This window comes from Aedes albopictus, chromosome 3 (genome assembly GCF_035046485.1).
Source record: "Aedes albopictus strain Foshan chromosome 3, AalbF5, whole genome shotgun sequence".
NCBI classification, from domain to species: domain Eukaryota; kingdom Metazoa; phylum Arthropoda; class Insecta; order Diptera; family Culicidae; genus Aedes; species Aedes albopictus.
Window position 1 is genome coordinate 133,763,578 of NC_085138.1, and position 25,593 is coordinate 133,789,170.

The 25,593-nt window shown below is 39.3% G+C and overlaps 1 protein-coding gene across 1 annotated transcript; it reads right to left on the reverse strand.

Moving 5' to 3' along the window:
* Positions 1-9,159: 9,159 nt before the first annotated feature.
* Positions 9,160-25,341, reverse strand: LOC109419331 (serine/arginine repetitive matrix protein 1). Its single transcript, XM_029878842.2, has 4 exons — positions 24,874-25,341; positions 12,129-12,638; positions 9,738-11,787; positions 9,160-9,647 (listed from the first exon to the last, which is right to left on the reverse strand). The coding sequence occupies exons 2-4, from the start codon at positions 12,607-12,609 to the stop codon at positions 9,185-9,187; spliced, it is 2,994 nt and encodes a 997-aa protein (XP_029734702.2). The 5' UTR covers positions 12,610-12,638; positions 24,874-25,341; the 3' UTR covers positions 9,160-9,184.
* Between the last annotated feature and the right edge of the window lie 252 nt (positions 25,342-25,593).

Genomic DNA, 25,593 nt, shown 5'->3' on the forward strand with positions numbered 1-25,593 from the left:
TTGTAGTCATTATTCATAAATTGTTCAAGCTTACAATTAGGATCTTTACATACGAACTAGTTTTATGGATTAAACAGTAACAATTTTGAATCAATTATCGATCTACTATATTTACAAATTGTAAATAATCAGTAGAAGTTGAACAAGTTTCAAGCATTTTTGTACTTGTTATACTTAATTTTCGAGTACAACTACACACCAATCTAAAATTCTAAAGCAAATTGTCAAAAAAGTATTTTATGAAAAACGAAACATTCACATGTCGAAGCATTTGGAATCCTGAAAATAAAAATATAAAAAAAACTATTAGTTAATTATAGAAAAAAATATATTCTCATAGTCGGTAAAAAATAAAGCGGTGTAAAACACGAACCCCTTGCAACCGGCATTTTTAGGGTTCGGACCATTGTGCCGACAGTCGATAGACCGCGCTAACGAATGTGTTCTCGAACAATGGTTCATGGTTCATCTCACCGATACCCATGTTGTCTTGGTTGAACGAGGGGCATTTAACAAGGCAAAAAGTTCAACCATCATGAATCATGTCGATTTAACGAGGGGTATACCGATGTCGTAAATGTCGACAAAAAGGGCGTATGCCACTATCAAGCGTTAGAGCTTGGCCCTTTCAGATGAGAAAAAATCGAACACTCTAAATTGGGTTGCACAGGACGCTGATACTTACCTACACGGAAAAAAAATCACCGAAAATTTAAATATTTAAGATTGCACACGGAAAACCAAAACTACCTATTTTTGGGTTAATTTTACCCAAAAGAAGGTATACCGATTATACTTACTACCTAAAATTAGGTTGTTTTTCCTTTCTTCCCCACCGATGTGGTCGTAACCAAAGCGAACTGAATCAACCTTCGCCCAATATGCCAATTTTGAAAAAAAAACACCGTTTTTGTAAAAATTAGGTTAAAAAACTCACTTAGTTTAGCTTACCTATATTATTGAGTATATTTTTTTTGCTGGAATTACAAGCAACCTAGTGCGAGTTTGATCGATTTACTCGAATTTGAGTTATTCGGTCAAACTACAGGGTTACTTCAAGAGAACTGAAACTTTTGATCGGGAGTGTCTAATGAAATAAGCATGATGTAAAGCAGGGCTGTTCTACCTTATTCGCCTTTTTCTTACACTTTTGTTCCACACGATTGCAAAAAAATGGTCCGCTATCTGCTGCCGTTTGATGCTTAAATGTTTCATTTATGGCTATGTTTACGAACGTACCGTTTGAAAATGTTAGAAATATGCGAAAATGGTTGGGCAGCCCAGATGTAAAGCATGTTGAAACATTCTTAAAAGGAAGTGAGACCGCTGGAATTTTTTTTGCCTGGTATTATCCAAACATTTACGTTCTGGGAATAGGCACTTTATAAAGGTTACGCGAGCTTTCTGCAGTCTTGAAGATTGCTCGAAATAAAGTTAAAAATAACTCAAATGTGAATGCTTTTGTTTTTCAGTGTACATCGTGACACTTACACAATAAACAAGAATTGTACGCATTTCCGTTGACTTACACGGTATTTTTTTTTATTTTTACGATTTTTAATCACAAGAAGAATAAATTTTACTGTACTTTGCATTTTCGAGTAGGGTAAGTGTGCCCATCGTTGTGGTATTAAGGTAAATTAATTTTAAAAACAATGATCGTACCAAGGGCCCATATAGCCGAGGCGGTAAACGCACGGGTATTCAGCATGACCATGCTGAGGATGACGGGTTCGATTCCCGGTGGGTCCAGGATCTTTTCGTAAAGGAAATTTCCTTGAGCATAGAGTATCTTCGTGCCTGCCTCACGATATACACATGCAAAATGGTCATTGGCAGAGGAAGCTCTCAGTTAAAAACTGTGGAAGTGCTCATTGAACACTAAGCTGAGAAGCAGGCTTTGTCCCAGTGAGGACGTTACGCCAAGAAGAGGAGAGGAGGAGGATCGTACCATCTAATGAAGGGTTGCAAAACGTTAGTTGGTAGTTTTCTATCCAAATTTGCTTGGAAAAATATGAAAACTCTCGTTTCTCTCTGTTTTCGATCAATAATCGCATACCACAACAATAGGCACACTGTTCCTATTATGGAGGTAAAATTTAATTTTGGTTCCTATTGTTGCGGTATCCCATTGAAATCATATGGGATACCGCAACATTAGGAACACTACCGCAACAATAGGAACACAGCAGCAAAAAATTTAAGGAAATTTTTTTTTTTAAATAGGTTTTTGGGCAAATCTCAAGCACACAAATGGTGCAATCTCATAATTTAAGCATAATACATCTATTAAAAATGCCTTTTGGTAACATTTCAGTCGAAAAAGTGCTCAATTGCCACTACCGCAACATTAGGTACTACCACAACAAAGGGAACAATTACCCTAGTCCTTTTTATTATACAATTTCAGGTATGCATTTGTAAATCAAAACAAGGATTGAATCTAGCATTATTTTTACTTCAATAGTTGAACATTGAGCTTCAAAAATACTCTTACGGCTGGCTTCGAACATATTTCTTCATTGGTCCTCTACTCTCAGATCGATGTAATACCATAGACTAATTTCAAGACCTCGATGTACCAAAGAAAACCATTAAATTTTCGGTCTCCAATCCGGTACCCAATAAATATTCATTACCGTGTATTTTTTTTCCGTGTAAATTTCCTTTTGTGTAAATAGGCCTTTTCAGTTGACAGGTCCGTGTATGCCACTGTTTACAACTGCCGAACAAAGGCGCAAACGCTGAACTGTCATTTTCATAGGAGAACTGTCAAAGACTCCCAAAATCAGCTGTTTTTAAACGTCTTCTGATTAGACCTATTATATTTAGCGTGATACACCGATCTGACAGCTCTGACAGTAAGGGACTAAACATAAATTACGTAAGTGGGTACCGAGGATTGTTCACAATCTGCGAACTTGACTGCGGAAAAAATCGCGACCATGACGCCGCTGGTAATACCACCGACGAACCGACGTGACAGCTAGAACAAATAAATTCAAGTTTGTTGTCCCCGACGCCATGATGAAAAATAGCCGAACACTACCGCCTCCTCTATAACGGTTCGCGTTGTTTTGATAGCATGATTCCAAACCCCCGTGTATTCATATAGGAAAAGGTTCGTGCCTGCGCTGATTTGACAGAAACGTTCGCTCGCTTCGCTGGTCGACGGTCGACCGTTAAATTTGGGGGGGGGGGGGCAGTTTTGAATCACCATAGGGCACTGCATTGTTTTGATTCTATATGGGATTTTGATGTTTCTTGGCCTTGTTGTTTACAAAATTTCTGTAAGAGTGAAAGAGAAGGGGAGAATTTCATGCAGTGCCCTATTGTCACGTCGATTCGTCGATGGTAATACGCTAAAAATAATTCACACAAATGACAAGTTACGCGGAAAAATACACGATAACATTTTGTCAACGTAGATTTAAAAAAAAACACGGACACGTTTAGTACTTCCAGTGAGCTGTTCGCTCTTTGAAGGGAGCACGACACTGGACAACGGACTAGCATGCAACGCCCAGTGGCACAGCCGAAAACTTTTCCTGAAAGCTGCGGCGGGAATCGAACCCGCGCTCCTTAGCACGATGCGACTAAATGCTTGGTGACACTAGCCGCACGACCACGAAGCCACAAGGTTCTTCGAAAGGTTCGCTAAAAATTGTTGTATGAATCCTGCCATGTACTCATTAACACTCTATCAGAGTGTAAGCAAGGAATTTTGCTAGAAGTTACACTTGAAAAAAATACCTTCATTCCCTATAGAGATAAGTGACATTACAACACACGAACACTAGCGTGAATTTTTCCTCACACAAAAACGACAACTGATCACAAACAGAGAAGGGCATCTCAGAACAAACTGACCATACGAAAAGTGATAAATTTTAGGCGTGCCGCGTGAAAAATCGACTAGATTTATTTTGTTTTTGTCCATTTCGTTTCCATCGTGTATAAACGACAAATCAACTGCATGGCTCAACGTGTATTGATTACTTTCAGTTATAATCAAAATTAATGAACAGATGACGTCATATCGATGATTAATTCTCTTATTTTTCTAAATTTTGTTTCATTGAGAGCATGTTCTGACCACTATTGCAGACGTACCATAGATGTTTTTTGCAATTGCAGGCTATTATAAAGCATAATAATGGTGTTTTACCATTTTTTCTTAATAATCATAATGATTTTCAACATATTCCCACCACGATTGAATCGCGTGCCCTATTTACCGTTTAAGAGATAAGCAACTCTGACTGTGTCCCCGAAATACATTCTAGTTGAACATAAACTTTTTGCGGAACAGTTTTTGAGTTGGTGTACCTGCCTCCGAAATACTTTGTTCATTCGAGTCAACACGGTTGAAATTTTCCGTGTAAAAAGGGTGACTTCAACCGCTAGGTGTCGCGACCAACAGCATGAAATATTTATCAATTTCTGACTCCGTAAATGACCTTCTCTTCTCTGTCACAAATCAAGCTGAAAAGCGGCATATAGGGCACTGCATGAAATTATCTCCTTCTCTTTCACTCTTGCAGAAATTTTGTAAACAACAAGGCCAAGAAACGTCAAAATCCCATACAAAATCAAAACAATGCAGTGCCCTATTCACAGCAATATTGTTTGTGGGGAGGGTACGTTGATGCATGTTGTTCTTTTCTGGCGATATATGCTGATATATCTTAACAAACTGAAAACTTGTAATTAGAAGGCACATTGGGAGATAAATCTGTAAAAAAAATCGTGTTCTGATGGGATTTGAACCCACGACTCCGTATTTTCTAAACCGGCGCTTTAACCAACTAAGCCAAATTGACTCCGAGCCCACAGTGCAGTAACGATTATATGGCCTACTGCAAGCATTTTTTTATTCACTGTTATTTCGGATTTTTTTCTCGTTTCGCTAGACGATTCTTTCGATTGTTTTTTGATTCGCTTTTAACTTTGTCATCAATATCGTAAGCGTATTTATGCGTCTACGTGAAGATTTAATTACCTAAATACTTCGAGCAGCTTTTTTTCACCTTATTACTTCAGTGTTGATGAATGTTCATAAAAACCATGGTTTCAGGCATTTTTTTACAAATAGCACCAGAAAAATCCAATCAACACTTAAATCAGGATTATTTTATGATAAATAATAAAATAACGTTAGTGTAGTTTGCCGCTTCCAGGCGTCATCGTGTTGTCAACATGAGTTTGTAATACTATTATCATTATAGCGTTTTGACACTTCCCAACAAAAAAATGCTGGAAACCAAAAGGGAATTAGGCTCTGTGGATCTCATTAGCCGGTTTGCTTATATCCTAATGAGGCTGCTTCGGATGTCAGTTGTGATGATTCAGGAACCGCCTAACTATACTACAGGTTTCAAGCACCACCGCTTTCCAGGATGCTGTTCAAGTCCTTCTTCAATTCCAGCTCGTCTAAGGACCTTAGAAGAGATTTAGGGTCAACTCCGTTTACCGAGAGGATCACCGAGGGACTATACGGACGTCCTCCAGGTGCCTCATCTGATTCAACTCCTCCGCTAGGTCGTGGTACTTGGGTGTCTTGCTGAGAACGTTGATTGGACATTATGGTTTAACGGTACAGCGATATCGATGAGGGTTACCCGGTTTATCCTTTTGTCGTAAACCACAATGTCGGGCCGGTTGCCACCAATGATCTCGCGATCCCAGTACAGCTTTATGCAACTATTTTCCAGAACCGGGTCCGACTTGTAGTAGGGTCGACCAAGTTGTGCTTTAAAGCCACCCGGTGCTGGATGGTTACCATAAAACCTTCTGTTTCCGAGAAGAGGTCATTATTGTTATTATTATTATTATTATTATTATTATTATTATTTATTTCATTTTCATTTTCATTTTGCAGCATTTGGTGGGGCAATGAGAGCGCAAGTCAGTCCAAAGCCGATGATAAGGAGGGGTAATGGCTGAATAGTCTTTGCTGACCACATAAACGCCATGGGATAGGAAAAGGGTATTTTGGTGTGGGATTAGGGTGTTGGTGCAGACTTGACAATATCAATGCTATTCAGATGCAAAATAATTTTAAGGCTCAATAGTGAATCGCATACCTTCCAAAACCAAAAAACAATAATCCACAAAATACCAAGCAAGTCATAGAAAGAAAAAGCGCCCGATTGTTTATTTTGTCAATTATAACAAACGGAAACTTCTACCCTCTCCGACTCGCCAGTCACCCCGGAAAAAATGTCCCTTCAGTTCTGGAAAATATATTATCCCCAATTAAGCCTTTAATCGAATTGTCCGCGTGGTCTTGTAGTACCCCTGCTAGGTAAGAATCAGTCATTGCCATACATATTAAATGCTAGACATGACCCCATGGATAGCATTTGCATATGTAAAAGCTTTGCTGATGTGACTTTCCTATTAGGCAATTCTCTCATCTCATGTTTGTCTTCAAAACCTTATCAAGCTTAGAAAATTGAAGTTGACAAACAATACATTACAAGGTTCGAATTCCCATAGAATGAGATCATTCATTCGCATTACAACACCATAGGAGATAATACCACATTGGCTGATTACAGTACAAATGTGAAAAATCTCCCTTTTCCCCCTATCCGCAACCCGGGGACGCGCCCTGTTGGATTTCGAAAGCCTCGGAGAATATTACAAACCTTCAATGGCATTCCCATAAACTAACCCACATTGCCCCAGGGGTCTGACTGGGCCAATTACCCTCCCTCAGTTTGTAATATTCTCTCCAACTTGGAATTATATTTTCCCGGCACATAAATGACTTCGACAAATGTTCGATATACTATAGCTGCTAGTACACAGGGTCAAATATTTGTCCAAAAAGAAACCAATGCTCAAACATCTTGTTTGACTCGATCGAATTTTCATTAGTGTCAAACTGATGTTGTTTCTTGAGTTCTTTCCTTGTCAAATATTTGACCCTGTGTACTACTGGCCTATGCAGCGTCATGATCAGTATAACTATATCAGATGACTTGGAGATCTGATTCTTACAGAATTGTTTGCCATTGATTATATACATTCAGCTATTCCAATCATTACTGCAAAGTACATCGGTCACATGCCTGAAATCAAAGCTTCCTGGAAGATATAATCCAAGCCCATATTATTATTATTTATTAAAGAGGTTTTAACTTTGGTTCCACCAAATCGTTTACACAAGTATCTGTAGGAATTTTGTTCAAGTGGATTGTATGTACACTAACAATATTCAGAAGTACTCGCGGTTCCGCGATCAGAGTATTAGGTAAAGTATGGATCTGAAAAGCTAGCTATGGACCCGAGTCATTTGTTGTTTAATTTGTTGAAACATAATCTTTCGTATGCCAGCAATCAGAACAGGAGAAAATTGTACAATTGATGTTAAAATAATGAACCAATAACGCCATAAATACAAAATCTGTTTTGTAGGAGATGTGGTTTAGGATTTCACACCGACACTTGGAGCGACGAATTCAACAATAATTTAATTATTCACTGAGTAGGTATAAAAAAAGTGTTGTTGCATGTTTAGAAACCTTTCATGATTAGCGTGAAAAGCATTCAACTAAGCTTTCACAATAGAACAATAGCATAAAACAAACTCACCAATCCATATATGCATCCCTCCATTGTGTCATTATTAGGAGCACGTTGGCATTGATCGACAAAATTCAAACCGAATAGACATGCGTGTGGCGAAAATGTAATAGGCTATGCATGTAATAGGTGAAAATAAAAACACACATCTTTATTCCAGGAAGTGGGTTTCTGGGGAATGTAATGTTGGGTAATGTTGTAGAATGCCAGATGCGAATACATTGCAGAACTGGTAAATTTTTGCATTCATAGAATGTGCAGCTGCAGTTATAGAAAAAAAATGGTTTCCACAAAAAATTTAAAAGTTACTACATTTAAAAAACAGTAAAATTTAGCAGTTTGAGACTTTGATATATTGGTGGATGGGCCTTTTCATTTGACGTGTTAAATCAGCTGATTGTTCGGGCGTTTGACATTTCTTCTATGAAGATGACACGTTCGTGTTAGCAGCTGTTGTTCAAGCTTTGTAAACAAATGCATGCACGGATCTGTCATATGAAAAGGCCTATTCCATTTGTAGATTTTCGCGTTTAGGGCCGATTTAAATATGACGTCCATTATTTTTCGAGAATTTTAGACCCCTCTGTCACGCTATTTTGTTTACATACCTTATACATGGAGAGTCACACTTTCTCAGAATCCTAAACAATGGACGTCATATTTGAATGACCCCTTAACTGTGTGTAGATTTTTGATTATTATGCCTCTCAAGAAAAATCAGAATATGGCGATTATCTGCCTCTGGTTTCTGATATCAGCGCGACAGTCACCAATCATAACAGCGTCACCAGATTTAAAAGTATCTAATTCCACTATATGGGGTTTGACAGCAAAAACACTCATTCCACTGAGCTACTCTTGCCGTTCGTCACAAATACATTTAAAAACATCTGTCACTTCGCGAAACCCACGTGCTTTTGTTTTTGGCGGGAACACTTTTTCTTTTGTTTTGCCTTGCGACTGTCATGCGGCGGTATGCCTTGCGAGCGTACGACCGCCGCAGGATTCTAATAAAAGATAAGCGCAACAATACGAAACCATACCTGAGATTTGTCTGAACGCATCTGAGCCACCAATAGTCAGAGCAACAATAACAGTAAGATAGGTTTTGCCTAGTCGGTAACGGAACGATGTCCCCTGTACCCGAGTAAAAAAGCTTGATTTCAACGAAAATACCGATTGATTCATTATAATGTGACATATTCGCTATTTATTGTATACTTAAACTTATGAGCAGTAAAAAATCTAACTTTATCTTTCATTAGACATGCTAATAAATAACGAGTACTGTTGGTTTCGTTGCTCTAAACAAGAGCAAGCGTAAAATTTGGAAATATAGGTACCTAAATAGTGTCGTAAAGTAAAAAAAAAAAATCGTTCCAAAATTAACGATAATTACCTTTCCGTGGATGCTGCTTTTATCTTCTTTCATTACGAACCACACTCATCTTAGTCACACAATCTGTACGGCTTCCTCTCCGTTCTTTACACGGCATCTGTTTCTGCTGGATGGTGGTTCTGGTGTTAAAAATATGTAAAGCTATTTACAGGTTTTTTCGACAATCACCCGAAACAAGCTGTGACCATCAACTTATGCGGCCGACAACTCAACACAGGAGTTTTTCAGATTGACAAAGTCGACCACGGCCAACAGGGTCTCGATGTCATGGGAACCTTCGAGCTTGCAGGGTGCCCCCACAAGCTGGCAGTTTTTCCCGTCAACGTTGATGAAGAAAGTGTCGTTCTTGAAAATGACCGCCCGATCGTACTGCAGATTGAACTTGCCCGGCGTGGCCGTCCGCCTTCGGAACATGATATTGCATGGTTCGTAGTTGCGTTTCTCTTCCTCGCTGATGGCTCGATCCTCCACGTCGCCATTGAAAACTTCATCGCCTTCCGTCGGGAGCACTTTTCGCTTGGTTAGAATAATTTTGTGAGACCACTCCGAGGAGGGCAGTTGGATTTTGGCCGCCTCGTTACCCAAACCAATCATCGACATGGCAAACGACGGACGTTCCGGTTTGTTCTCGGTGTTGGGGATGTTGATGACGTACCTGGGTAGGACGAATGACACAACATTATGATTTTAGGATGATTAAATTTATTTTAAATCCTAGCATAGAGGAATTTTAAAGAGTACATACCATGTTTCGTAGCAGGTGATCTTTTTCATCTTGGAACCACTACCGGTGGTGCTGGTAATGGCTGAGACCGATCGCTGCACGGCGCCACCGACGGATTTGTTCACGGCGTTCGAGGTGTTCCGCAGACCAGTCGAAGCAACGATCGGTCGTGGAACGGGCTTAACCGGTGACCGCTTAACCGGTGACAACGTCTGCGAACCTGGCGATGCTATGAGTTTTACGTTGTTATCCGGATCCGTCAAATCGATTGAATAGTGCTTGTTATCACTATTGGCAATCAATTTGGCAAACGGGCGATTGTCGCCCAGTTTCATCGTGGAATTCAGAATTCGGGGTGGCCCTTTCTGAGGGCTCGTCGAACCGGACCGATTGAGAGAAGTCGTCGAACCAAGCCGGCCGTTGTTGTTTGACTTGTACACGTTGTTGTTATTGGATGTTAACGTTTTTCCGGGCATAGCAGTGGCGGGGCTTTTGTTTAATGGAGCTGCCTTGTTCAGAGCGGGTCGTGTGGAGTTTTCATTTGTACTATTTGGAGGCCTTCCACGACCTCGCGCAATCGTAGGGTTTATGACCTTTTGAACTTTGTTTGCAGTTACAATGTTAGTTTGTAACATATCTTCAAAGTCCACGCCGTCGTCTTGTGGGAGACTGGCCTGCTTTCCTTTGGGAGCCGCATTATCCGTAGCGGATTGCTTATTGCTCGCTCGCCCACGTTTTCCCGACCGGTTTAACCGCAAATGATCCAAGTTGATCGGTCGCTTCCGTTCCAAGATCGTGGCCACCAGCTGATTGTTAGTTTTAGGTTTTCCCTCTTTCGGGTCGTACGAATCTTCCGAGTCGTCGGATTCCTCCGAATATTCACTTTCGGTGGAAGAAGCATAAATGTCTTTCGTGGGAGCGGTACTTGGTCGACCAGCAATGGCAGCTTTTCGAACGTCGGGCGTGCTGGCGGCTTTATTTTTGATAATATCGCCAATGTTGACAATTCGAATGGTCGCTTGGTCCGATTTATTTTTGTCCTTTCCTTTGAGATCCTTGTCGGCCATCGGATCGGCGAGATTCATCTCGGACTTGCTTTTCTTGTCTCCTAGAGCAGAAGCGACTGCCGGTTTCGGTGTCGATTGAGCCATAGGTTTCGGCAAAATTTTGGAGGCTGGTGTTTGTATCGGTTTGGTCACCAGTTGCCTGTTAGACATCTTGGTTTTATCCAGCGCCGGCATACTGACAGACTTGCTCATAGCTGGTTTAGTTGGAATGGCGTCTTTTCCAGCTAGCTTTGTAGGAGCTGACGAATCCTTTGCCTTGACGGATGAATTCTGCGGAGATGGAACTGCAGAACTCTTGTCTGAGATCAAACTAGATCGGGTGCTTCTGCGGATTGGTTCATCTTCATCGCTCATTTCGTCATCATCGGAATCCACTGTGATGGACAATTTGCTGACCTTTGGCGAACGTGAATGTCTAGATTGCTGAGCCTTATTTCCGCTATTGTCTGCGCTAGCATCGGCCGTTCTGCGTTTCACTCCAGAAACGGCCACTGGCGGAGTAGCCTTGCTGGTAGCCACTGGAGGCGTGGTCTTGCTAGCAATCACCGGCTTAGCTGGCTTCTTAGCAATAGGTGAGATCTGCTTTGCAATCAGAGGACTCTTACGCAGCGATTTGCGGCCTAAGTTCGGCGCCATTTCTCGACTGAAACCAACTATTTGAACATCATCATCGTCGTCGTCGTCCTCATCTTTCGTCGCTTTCGAATCTTCCGGCTTCTTGTGTCGCTTGTCCATTATCGACTTCTCCACTCTTTGCTTCTGTAGTGCTGCCGGATTGATGAACTTTTTGGGCGCATCCGATTCTTTTTGCTTTTGAGATGGCGGTTCCGGTTGCTTCTTTCGCACCAATGGCTTTGGCTTCTCTTTATCATCGATCGTTTTGCTCGGAGCATGTCTGTCAGGCTTCACGGGCTCTTGTGGTTTAATCGCAATTTTCGGTTTTGGCTTTTCCGATTGTTTCTCCGGTTGCTTTTCTGGTTGTTTTCCTCTAATGGGCGTTTTATCTGCAAGACAAAACTCTCATTGAGCAAATTATGATATTGAAGGACCGACACCCCCCTTTGACATATTGCCTATTAAACTATAGACAATTACTAGAAATGCTATTTGGAAATGCTCATGTTCATTTTGCACGCTCTATCTACTCCAGTAAACATTACCATTAGCTCCCAGTTAATAACACTGTCATGGTACTTATTAGCGCTTGAAGGCATATTATAATGAGTACTTAGAAAAAGAGCGTGCTGAGTCCCAATTGGGACAACACGCCAAGGACAAAATTTAAATAACGACTTGAATTCATCAACAATTACACATTCAAACATGAAACTTAAAAGATCAGTACCTTTAACGAGCGACGTATCCAAATCGAGCTTCCTCTTGATGTCCTTGTTGATCGGTGTCAGCACAACGCGAGCCCGTCCCATGTTCAACATTGACAGGTCCATCTTTTTCATAACTTCTTTGCGTAGGTTTTTAACCGGCTCGGTTTTGGTTACCCCCTTGGGAGGGCGTCCCCGTGGTCTCGCGCCGGCAACGGCCGGACCTGGTTTCTTCGTGGCAGCGCCGGTGCTCTTCCTGCCAGCAGCCGATTTTGGAGGAATAATTTCCTCATCGTCTTCGTCCATCTGCCGGTAGTCATCTTCGCTGGCATCGCTGTCCGGGCTACTGTCCCGCGACGAAGTTTTGGAAGTCGTGGCCAAGACCACACTGTCGTTGAGATATTTCCGGTTCGGTTTTATGGTACGGCGGGACCGACCAGCTGTTAGTGTTACAGTGGGCTCAGCCGGTGGGGATGGCTCCTCCTTTTTCTTCAATCGAGGCATTTCGAATTACAGGGTTAACGAGTAGAGATCTGAGAGGAAATTTAGATAAAAAAGATAGAAAAATGCGTCATTAAAATATTGTAAACTATCGAATGAAACTTTAGGTTAGAATAATAAAACAAACAACGAATTAAGTTTACACAATGTTTCTTCCTGAAACAAGAAATAGTCGAAACATTAATGGAAGTATATCGAAATGGGCAGCTGATCTGGAACCGAAATACCCTTAACAAAAACTGCAGCTATTCTGTACAAACTCCTGAAGAATTTCCTCAGAAAATATCTGAGAGAATTTCAGAATGAACTTCTGAATGAATTCTAGAAGGATCTGCTGGAATTGCAAAAGGAACTCCTGGATGAATCCCGAAAGAAGTTCCTGGAAGATTACCGCAAGGACTTCGTGGAGGAATCCCGGAGTAAGTTTTTGGAGGAATTTTTGAACGATTTTCTGGACGAATCCTAAAAAGAAATCCTAGAAAAAAAAAAGAAGGAATTTTAAAGAATCCGAAAAAAACTTCTGGATGAGTCTCGGAAGAAATCCCGAACGAAATTTCTAGAGAGGTCCCTGAAAGAAGTCCTGGTGTCTTCTCATTTTCATTTTCATTTTGCAGCATTTTGTGGGGTAATGAGAGCGCAAGTCAGTCCAAAGCCGATGATAAGGAGGGGTAATGGCTGAATAGTCTTTGCTGACCACATAAACGCCATGGGATAGGAAAAGGGTATTTTGGTGAGGGATTAGGGTGTTGGTACAGACTTGACAATATCAATGCTATTCAGATGCAAAATAATTTTAAGGCTCAATAGTGAACCGCATACCTTCCAAAACCAAAAAAAAAAAAACAATAATCCTCAAAATGCCAAACAAGTCATAGAAAGAAAAAAACGCCCGATTGTTTATTTTGTCAATTATAACAAACGGAAACTTCCACCCTCTCCGACTCACCAGTCACCCGGTAAAAATGTTCCTTCAGTTCTGGAAAATATATTATTCCAGGCCCCTGGCATCAATGAAATATATCGTAGCCAACATCTAACTGCCTTATACTCATATTCCTGCAAATTGAAATGAGCGTGTAATCAACAAACGCAGCTTTTGTTTGATGTTGTGAGCCACACACGAAATCACATTTACAATGCGTGTTTGTTGGGTTGCTTTATTCAACTAATCGCATGCTCCTCTTACCGTACATTAATTTTAAAGCGAGTTGGAAGTGTTTTGTGATCATAACAGGTGGAAAAAATGATTCCAAAAACTGATCAACAAACCAAAATAAACGTTAAACAAAAAATTGTTGATGTTTTCGCATTTGACAGTGGGCGCTATTTATTAGCGCCCAGGACATCCTGTCTACCATGATTCCAATGCAATGATATAGGCCGTGTCAGGGGCCTGTATTATTCCCAATTAAGCCCTTAATCGAATTGTCCGCGTGGTCTTGTAGTACCCCTGCTAGGTAAGAAGCAGTCATTGCCATACATATTAAATGCTAGACATGACCCCATGGATAGCATTTGCATATGTTAAAGCTTTGCTGATGTGACTTTCCTATTAGGCAATTCTCTCATCTCATGTTTGTCTTCAAAACCTTGTCAAGCTTAGAAAATTGAAGTTAATAAACAATACATTACAAGGTTCGAATTCCCATAGCATGAGATCATTCATTCGCACTACAACACTATAGGAGATAATATCACATTGGCTTATTACAGTACAAATGCGAAAAATCTCCCTTTTCCCCCTATCCGCAACCCGGGGACGCGCCCTGTTGGATTTCGAAAGCCTCGGAGAATATTACAAACCTTCAATGGCATTCCCATACACTAACCCACATTGCCCATTGAGGGGTCTGACTGGACCTATGAGTCATAGGGATTCTATAACATTCCCCAGAAAACCATTCCCCAGAAAACCAATCCCCAGAATTCCATTCCCCAGAATGTACCATTCCCCAGAAAACCATTTCCCAGAAACCCATTCCCCAGAATGTACCATTTCCCAGAATTCCATTCCCCAGAATGTACCATTCCCCAGAAAAAAATAAAACTATTGCTTTAATTCTGAATGGTTTATATTAATAGCTAAAAATCAAATATTTATTCGTAAAAAATCAACGGAAGAAACATCCTGCCAAAAATTCTTATTTGACAAGAAAGACTTCGGAAATAAGCATGATTTGCCTTTACAATTTAGGCTATTGGTATAATTATTGGCATCGCAACTGCTTACTTTTTCAACATACATTTTTCCTTCTTTTCTGCATAGGCTGTTCTTTCGAATTGTACTTTTCAGTAAATTATCGGCATCAGAACTTTTTACATTTTCTACGTAGTTTTTTCCTTCTTTTCTGCATAGGCTATTCTTTCAAGTTACACTATTCAGGTCATTATCGGCACCACAAGCACAGGTGTTTAGAAATTTAGAAAAAATATGAAATAAATATAACAGCAATTTTAACACCGGTGGAGGCTGTAATGCCCATAATTTCCCGAAAAGTGCAATTCGAAAGAACAGCCTATGCAAAAAAGAAGGGAGAATCAATGTTAAAAAAGTAAGCAGTTGCAATGCCGATAATTTCTTGAAAAGTGCAATTCGAAAGAACAGCCTATGCAAAAGAAGGGATAATTTTTGATAAACATATAAGCAGTTGTAATGCCAACAATTCTTATAACGACTCAAACATTTTTTTTAACGAAGAAGGAAACGTAACACTCTGATAATTTCCATCGTACATCGATTTAACGGTTTATTTGAAAATTTGAGAGTTGACCAACTGCCAATTCGCGGCGCTCGCATAGTTTTTGTTTGAGTTGACGTTTGCTCACTACTGCCACCTAGTTGATGATTGGCCAAATTCAGTCCTTTTAGAATTAAGCGAACCTATTTCCGAGACTAAAATTTAAATCGAAAAATGTTCGAAGTGTTACGTCTGTTTGTCTGTGGTGGCATTGTTTTCCTTGCGGCATTCAAAAACCCAACACTGTTCCTTTTTTTAAACAAGCTTTTTTTTAGAATTTAGGCAATTGGTAAAGCCTCCATCAAACATGAAGCGATTAATCGGAGACTGAAGACTCTATACCAAATTTGGCTCAGAGACAGGTAATCAGTGAGGTCAGTTTTTCTCGTTTGCCAGAGACGATTGATACGTATTAAGACAAATTTTCCACTGCATCTGCCAGCAATAATCGGTGATCGATCAACATTCCGAGTACCCCAATTTACACAAGAATGCCAAGGATCACCGCTCATGCTTTACAATACAGTTGGAAAAACTAGAACAACACCTGGCCACAATGATGCATAAAGCACTAAAGCGGACCGGAAGTGTTGGTGAGCCAGCCCCCACCAACCTATTTCCGAGACTAAAATTTAAATCGAAAAATGTTCGAAGTGTTACGTCTGTTTGTCTGTGGTGACATTGTTTTCCTTGCGGCATTCAAAAACCCAACACTGTTCCTTTTTTAAACAAGCTTTTTTTAGAATTTAGGCAATTGGTACAATAATTGGAATTATAACTGCTTTCATTTTCAACATAGACTTTTCCTTCTTTGCTGCATAGGCTGTTCTTTCGAATTGCACTTTTCAGGAAATTATCGGCATCACAACTGCTTACTTTTTCAACATAGATTTTCCCTTCTTTTCTACATAGGCTGTTCTTTCGAGATACAATGTTAGGCTAGTTACAATCGGCACCACAAGCACAGGTGTTTAGAAATTTGAAAAAAAAAATTAATAATAAATATAACAGCAATTTAACACCGGTGGTTGTAATAATGCCCATAATTTCCTGAAAAGTGCAATTCGAAAGAACAGCCTATGTAGAAGAGAAGGGAGAATCTATGTTGAAAATGTAAGCAGTTATAATTTAATTTTTTTTACTAATTGCCTTAATTTTAAGAAGAATATTGTTTAAAAAGAAGGAACATTGTTGGGTTTTTGAATGCCAAAAGGAAAACAATGATACTTTTTCCCTTCTGTTGGCATTCAAACTGTTTATATGTTCACTTTTTCTATTCCATTCCATAGTATTGGAATAATGATGAAAGCCCTTCTCATACCGCATGAATGAAGAGCCTTTGAAGCGAATAATTAGGAACAGCCATTGGGATGGATCCCTCCAACCGTTTGCAAAGAAAAACGTGGTCAGTTGAGTCTTAAGTAGGGTTTTTCGCCCTATTCCCGGCACAACATGTAAACAAAATTATTCATAACCTAAATTCACAACGAAACGACTGTTTTCAACCACTTCTTCCGACTGAATCAGATACCTTATTGATGGAACTTGTTGTTAACAGTGATTGTTGTGAAGATTTTCTGTCGGAAAGTTGATTTTGAACGAGTTTACTGCACCTAGTCCAGCACCAATTCTCGGCACCAATGCCGAACTTCCAGCAAAATCAAATGGGAAATCACTTCGGCACCCATCTTTGTGCTGCCGAAGTGCACCCGTCTGCGAGTAATATTTGTTTTGAGTACTTGTGCGACTTCAGAGTGAAAGTGTAGCTCATTGACTGTGGATTCCGTTGCGAAAAGGTTGCGGGAGACGATTACCTACGGAAAAGCGTTTGGAAAATATGCGGCAAGTGATATTTTGATTTGTTTTGCTGTGAGGTGCCGGAAATTGACGCGGGTGCCCAAGTAGTTCGAAACCCTATCTTGTACACTGAACAACATCAGAAGAATATGCGTTTTCTCTGTAAATTTTGCACATCACTTTTAAAACGTTATTCATCGTAAAACAAGTGCTGCACAATTTTCACAAATCTGTCAAAAACAAAACATTTTATAGCAACGCAACTAACAGTTTGTGAACTTTCAAGATAGGTTTAAAGATCAACATGCAACTGTGTACAATGGTAATTCAAACGTTTACTATTGTAGAATATTTTTATGGATATGTATGTATGTATACATTTTTACTTTAATTTGTTTCATATACCGTACAAGAAATAGATATTTGCTCGTAATAACACTATAATGTTAAAATCCTTGCCTTTAATACTTATGACACCCATGTGATACAAGAATCACTGTACAATTGCGCTTGAAATGAGTTAGAATTTTCTTGACACTGCGTACCGTTGTACAGGAATAATACTCGTATCACATGTCTGTCCGGGGTATAACATATCATTTTGATCAACATTTTACTGTTTGTGTATCGAATTAAACTTTTTAGCAGAGTATATTAAGCTTTTCTGGGGAATGATACATTCTGGGGAATGGTGCATTCTGGGGAATGGATTTCTGGGGAATGGATTTCTGGGGAACGGATTTCTGGGAAATGGTACATTCTGGGGAATGGTACATTCTGGGAAATGGTTTTCTGGGGAATGGAATTCTGGGGATTGGTATTCTGGGGAATGGTTTTCTGGGGAATGTTATAGAATCGTCATAGGCTATGACCCTCCCACAGTTTGTAATATTCTCACCAACTTAGAATAATTATATTTTCCCGGCACATAAATGACTTCGACAAATGTTCGATATACTATGCAGCATCATGATCAGTATAACTATATCAGATGACGATGACTTGAAGATCTGATTTTTACAGAATTGTTTGCCATTGATTATACATTCAGCTATTCCAATCATTACTGCTAAGCACATCGACCACATGCCTGAAATCAAAGCTTCCTGGAAGATATAAATAATCCAAGCCCAGGGTCCTGGTGTCTTCTCAGAATAAAATCCTGGATGAATCCAAGAAAAAGCTCCGGGAAGAGCCCTTGTAGAAACTTCTGGGTAAATCATAAAAAGAACTTTTGCCAGTGGCGTCGCGTAACCTCACTTTTTACCTGTGCACCAAGTATGTTACGAACGCGACGCGTGAAACACATTAATTTCTAACAACTAGAGCTTACTAATTCCAATCATTTCCTATGTCTAGCATTAAGCAAATCGCTTGTAATAATCTAACACAAAAGTTAGGATAATAATTGTAAAGGTAACGTTTTGTGAATCGTGTTGGTCACATATTCATGAAAACCAGTGTAAATTGCAATATGCAAAATCAATCACTTTCACGCAACGTTGTCTGCGATATGCTACGATAGCGCAACATCGAGGATGGCCGATCAAGAACGGAACAAACCGCGCGTGCGTAGTAATCGATTAGCCCGGAACGCATACTCATAGTACACATGGGGATGAATCATTCTAATTCATATTAGAAACGATATCATATTCAAGTGTGTTCACGGTTTCACAGCGTAAATGTGCAAGCGCGGTATGGAATTTCACCATCAGATTTAATGTTGCGCAATCAGATAGAACTACCCACTTACACATAAGCATGATATATAATTACGCAATATTGTAAAATTCATTAAACTAGAATACAAGCTACGCCATTTGTAATTGTTAGTTCCAGACATGCACCGATAGGATATAAATTGTAATCAATTATCTATGCTCACAACTAACGTAAAGCCGAGAACACAACCCCAACCCAAGTAACCATGACGCTGGATATAGAGCATTAATTTTACTTTATAGGTGAATTCACGGTGAATATCATTTGGCATTTTTTAAAGGTAGTCCGTGACATTTACCTTAAATATTCGAAAAATAGCAGTTTTTCCGTGACTTTCTTGCAGAACTGGTCTAGCCGTACAAGTTTTTTATACACCATATTCTCAGGTTCAGCTTCAAAAACGAGCTGTAGGTGATTGAATTTAGATGTGACGAAATGAAATTTTCAACACTGAATGCAATGAAGCATTAAACAACGTCGCTGTAGAACTATACCGAACTGTCAAAATCCTATAATGCTTCAACGCATTCATAATGTAGAGTAAACGCTTTATTACTTGACAGGTGTAGAATTAAAAGTTATCTCGCATTAGCTAAACTATAATACGATTAAATTAATGTAATGATATAATGCTTGTGGTTACTTGGGAATGTATTGTAAAGGTCGAAGTACCAGAAAAGGTTTTGATCAGGGATTAATTATTTGTTAGCAAAACTTGTTTGAAAGATTCATTGCAGGATTGTTTGTATACAAGTTAGAATTTAGATGAATCATGAGTTAATTAATGATGTAAAGAGGGTGAGCATAGTTTCTGGACGATACACATATATAATATGCTTTACGTAGGAATCAGGAAAAAACATGTAAAAAGAGGGTGCGAATAATGTCTGGACGAAAGTATAAAAAGCGATCAAACAATAAAGACGGTAGCAGTTTTGCCTTGTACGTCACAAGCTACAGAACGCTCATTTACTTGCTACTCGAAATCCTTCTTACCAAGCACTTTGAGAAGCTTAATCTTTTCGAATCCCTCCTATTACCCAAGCCTTCGAATGCGAAAGGAGTTGGCTGGAGCTTGATTGGAAAATTTAAGTCTTTGAAAAGAGTTAATTAGTATTTAGAATCGAGGAGTCTAAATCATACTGAATCGATCAAACTTTTTCCACTCTGGCACGCTACGGTTCCGAATGCGAGTAACTTTGGCAAGAGTCTGAAAAGGCCAGTTTGACACCGATTCAAGTGTGGGCAAGCATTTATTTTCTCACTCTGGTACGCCACGGTTCCGAATGCGAGTAACTTTGGCATGATTCTAGAAAAAATATAAATGCATTGCGATCCACTTTTCCTCATCCGACTAAGTCACGTCTTCGAATGCGAAAGAATTTGACCGGATCTAGGAAGGCCAGTTGATTGCTCCCATATTCGATTTGGACCAATCGATTTTAATTATCTACCACTCAATCCTCCGAGTATCAGTAAGTAGTTTCGGTCGTCGACAGTTTATTCAGTGCGTTTCTCTTGCCTGTTGATCGGCACACGCGGAATCGAATACCGTCTCCCTTCGCAACGGTACCGTGCATGCAGGGTACGAAAAATGGATCACGCTGAAAAACAAACGCTTTGTCCTAAGCGGTGCATGTCGGTAACAAAGGTGCTCCGCAACAAACGCATGTCAAGCGATGAGAGCAATAAAACAAATATCGCTTGCCGTGCGTGTGCCGATATTTCGGCTTTTCTACTGAAATTTTCGACCCACATCATCAATTCATGAGCATTTAGACGAATTAAGACTCTTGCCATCCTCAGAGTCGAGTTTCAGTTGTAAAACAATGAGAAAATCACGATGTGAATAGAACGAGACAAATATTCCTACCCTTTTTGTTGTGAACAAACTCGGGAGCGATTTTGTCATTATCTGCTAACGAAAAAACAAAGCGTTGTTGCCGTGCCTTCTTTGTTGCCTATTTTTCGCTTGCGGTGCCATATTTTGCGTACACTGTGCATCTGATGTGGTGTGATTACCATCTTCGTCGTCGTCGTCGTCACCAAGTGATCGTCGCGGCCAGTGCCTAAAAAATTCAGCCCAATGATGTTCAATCAGTGCGAAAACGCACACTAATAAACGAATGCAGTCTCCCACCAACATGACACAGAGAATGAACATGACAAAGAGAAAGCAAGACAATGAGAGCGACGCCTCGTAGTGTAATCAACTGTAGCTTCAGCTGTTCTGTTTTGATCTTCTGTCCGAGCTCGGTGAATATGAATATGATTTTTTTAATTTGGAAATGACTTTTTGTGATTTTAGGCTATTTAAGGCACGCAAATGTCGATATGTTGCCCTAATTCTAGTAATTATGCTTGCTTTAAGTGAATGGTATGCACCAGCAGCACTTTTTGCTTTTAAATCGTGCTTAAACCAAAAAATATCAATTGAAGATGAACATGCTGACTTTGAATATCAGTCCGTGGTAAAAATTCAGCAGACAGCGAGGTAATGATTTTTTTATCGCTTGAACTTCAGAGAGTGGCGCAGGGGTTGTCGAGGCGATAATCAAAACAAAAACAAATCTACGACGCAAGAGTCTCTGGGCGTCGGATGGGATGACTGTAATTTGATAAATTAAGACACTGGTCGCGGCAGCTGACAGAAACACCACACGGAGTGTAAGTGCCCCGTCGTCAACAAAGTATAAATTCTTGAATTTTTAAATCAAATTTGTTTGTAGTAATAAGAAAATGACGAGAGTAGCTACTTTTCACTCATTTCTATTTCGATTTTGATCATAAATCCCCTGCAATTGCAAGTTTTAGGGTCGGTGCACAGGTAAAAAGTGAGGTTACGCGACGCCACTGAATTTTGGAGAATGTACATAGGGTCTTGTGCCATTTGGGCAGGTGTACCTATTTTGCGCACTTGCCGCTAGAGCTAAGTCAATTTCAAACCGATTGATTTGAATTTTTGTATAGAGTTAGACACGTGCAGCATCTAACTCTTTACAAAAATTCAAATCAATCGGTTTGAAATTGACTTAGTTATACCAGCAAGTGCCCAAAATAGGTACACCTGCCCAAATGGTACAAGACCCTATGTTCAAATTTAGCAGATAAATATTACAGCTCATACATTAAATACATTATAGGTAGGTTTTAGATTGTGTGAAAAGCAATTTGTAAAGTATAATAAACACAAAAGGAATGTAAACATTTGGTGACTAATTCGCCTGTTTTAAAATAGTTTGAATATGAGGATGATATGAAAAAAAGGCTTCCATACAAATGGATCAAAAACTTATGCGTAACTTTATAACTAATCAAGCAAATGGAGCTAAATTTGATATGTAAATTAAAATTTAACAATTAACATTTACATTTTTCATTTACAGAGTCGAGCACAAAATCGATTTGTTTTTATTCTTTTAGGTATCTCAAAGTATGGGTTCTTAAGAATTCTGTGTCAAATTTTCTCTAGGCTAACTGGAGACTCCGTATTTCTATGGACGGTGATGAAATCGAGGCGGTTGAAGAATTCATGTACAGGGGATAGACAAAATGATCGGAACAGGCAAAATTTACACTATTAAAAAAATGTTCAATTAGCTGTAACTTTTCGAAAAGTACACCAAATATTCTCAAATTTTTACTGTAAGTTCTTCAACTAGCTGTGTATCAGTGAACAAAATTTGGAAAAGATCGGACAATTCTTCACGAAGTTATAAAGATTTTTTAAAAAAGTAAAATTATCCGATAGCCAACTTTGAGCTGTTATATCTCGGGATTCAATGAACCGAATGTAATGAAATTTTGATCATTTATGACTTATATAATGAGTTATGAAAAACCATTGACTTAATATTCTTAACACGGAAGAAAATTATTACGATCAGATTATTTTTCTAATAAAACACCAAATTATCCAAAACATCAACATCGTTTCAAAATTCAAGATGCAAATCATAGTTCATTTAGTTCCCCTCTAATTGACTTATATATAAATGCGTTTTGAAGGAAAGTAACAACATAACCGCCAATAAATTGAAAAAGTAATGGGATGCATATTAAAAATAGACCAATTTACTAAAAAATAGTGAAAAAAATAAAACCGCTATAACTTTTTCGCTCGTTAAAAATTTCAAGTCAAGTTAAATTTTTTCCAGAGTTCATTATATAAGTCATAAATGGTCAAAATTTCATTGCAATCGGTTCATTGAATCCGGAGATATAACAGCTCAAAGTTGGCTATCGGATAATTTTATCTTTTTTAAAAATCTTTAAAACTTCGTGAAGAATTGTCCGATCTTTTCCAAATTTTGTCCACAGATACACAACTAGTTGAAGAACTTAGAGTAAAAATTTGAGAATATTTGATGCACTTTTCGAAAAGTTACAGCTAGTTGAACATTTTTTGGAAAGTGAAAATTTTGCCTGTCCCGATAATTTTGTCTATCCCCTGTAGATAGGCTCACTGATGACCACCGACGACACCAGCAGAGAAATTCACAGACGCATTGTGGCAGGAAATCGAGCCTACTTTGGACTACGCAGAACTCTACGATCGAACAAATAATGCCTTCACACGAAGTTAATTATCTATATAGATAGGGTGCGGGCACCGGTTTTGGCCAGTCTAAGGGAAATAATTTTTATAAAAAATAACCAATAATCCAATGAAAACTACCAATGTGTTAAATGAAAAGTTTCGGTCTATACTTTATCAGAAAAATGCAGAAATCAAGCTAATACTTGATTTTCGTATTAAAAGTGGTACTGGCCAAAATAGAAGCATTGCCGCAGTTTTGGCCATATTCTCAAAAAGTATGGTTTTCACAGCTGTAATCATCATATTATATTAGAATTTACTAGTAAAAAATAAATTTATGCCGATTTGGATCGTAACAGGCTGAATACCGCACTATGGCCAAAACTCCGGGCTGGCTAAAACTGAAGCTTCTACCCTATATATAGTATACTGATTAGACCGGTAGTCCTTTAGGGAGCATCCATTTAGTTTTAGTACGTCACGCAAAACTATGGAATAAATCATGGTGGCTAAGAAAAAGGTGCTCTTTCGTATAAAATTAAAAAATCAATAAGCTTTTCATAATATAAAAACCCAATTGTACTTCGACTTTTCGCTGTAAATTAATCATTTATTATTTAACGTGTCGCATATAAACGAATACAGTGCTGAAATAAATTTCTTCAAAATAAGGTTTAATTTTTTTCCTGCCAATAACTAATAGAATCTTGTTATATTAGCCGCTGTCCATAAACTACGTAGAATTATTTTTTTGCCATTTTAGACCCTCTCTCCTCTCTCGAAATTTGTATAAAGCGTAGACTTTGGCCAGAACCCATACCCACCTCCCTCCTCCCCTTTGAAATGGAGACGACTCCTACGTACAGTAGACGACACTCAGGCCACATTCTGACCGGTAATAAAGTAATAATTGCCCAGTGGTTACAAAAATCGGTTATTAAATTTAAATTATTTAATAAATGTTAATACTCAAAAAGCAACATTATACATTCAGAACCCCGGTGGGGTTCAATATGCAAAGGTGAATTTGCTAAAAAGCTGCAGAAGTGAACTTCGGTTGCTTCGAGGGTCCATGGGACTAATTTTAGAGATATTGACCAAAAGTTGAATTGCTCACATTATCCGTGATGCACAGTAATTGGGTATTTAGAATGCCTGAGATGGTGTAGATTGATCTGCAGTCGTAGATAATCCTTGCGCTGATGGTGGGTACACTTTTAGCATCATCATCATTTAGAAGACCTGAAATGTGGCACAATCGTTCAACCCTGGAAAGGTAATACCACGGACTGTGATAATAGGTAGTTTAGAGAATAGGCAATTCAACTCAAGCATTGTGAAATTTATGCTACGATATGCCAACAGAGTCGCAGTCATATGAAACGGATTCCATTCCAGCGGCAACTAACACTCCACATCTTTTGTTGGTAATTAGAAGTAGGTATAAAGATTTTACTATTTACTCACTTTTAATGATGAATACAGATGAATACTAATTCAACAACTTCCACTTTTCAATAACCACTTTTTTCTCACTTTGGATGTTGTTTATGTTTATTCGGCTTGCAGCGTAAAGTGTCGAATGTTTTGGTTTCGCGATTGCGAATCGTCGACGACAGGCGGCCGAGTCTTTTGCCTGTTCCCGCGCTCACGACTTTCTCGTTCACGCCGCCACCACCACCGCCGCTTCGGGTCCCAAGCGTTTGCTCTACTTCGCAGTGGGAAGAATTTTTCTTTTCGTTCCTGCGGACAATCCGTGCCGGAAACGCTACTCACTGCACCGGTTCCAGTTGGCGAGGGTCCTTGCGCACCTTTTCCACCGAAAGTAGCTGATGTAAAATTGCATCAACATCCAAAATTTTTAAATTCACTCGAAACTGACGCGTCCAAACTTGTCACATTTGCTCCATAATAACACACAAACGTACAGTCTCCGAAGCCGAACCGAAGGCGAGTCCGATTAGTCCCTTGCAAGGCTTTCACTTGAAAGGTTCGCAGCTAACCGCACAACAAATCACATCCAGACGTCTCACACAACTACACCCGGTGACGTCGTTGGGAAGATTTTGCACTGGAACCGAGGCATGACGTCAGCGTCAGTTCACGCACACGAATGAAAACCACACCGAACGGGCCCTGCCCCACCGAACGACTTGTTTCGAAGTCTGATTTCAAAATTCAAGATGG

What these genes read in the sequence shown, in the direction of transcription:
- LOC109419331 (XM_029878842.2), bottom strand. Translation starts at nt 12,609, where the DNA reads ATGCCTCGATTGAAGAAAAAGGAGGAGCCATCCCCACCGGCTGAGCCC. An exon ending in GGATACGTCGCTCGTTAAAG is followed by an intron (nt 11,788 to 12,128) that starts GTACTGATCTTT and finishes TTTGTCTTGCAG; the next exon opens with ATAAAACGCCCATTAGAGGA. An exon ending in ATCACCTGCTACGAAACATG is followed by an intron (nt 9,648 to 9,737) that starts GTATGTACTCTT and finishes CGTCCTACCCAG; the next exon opens with GTACGTCATCAACATCCCCA.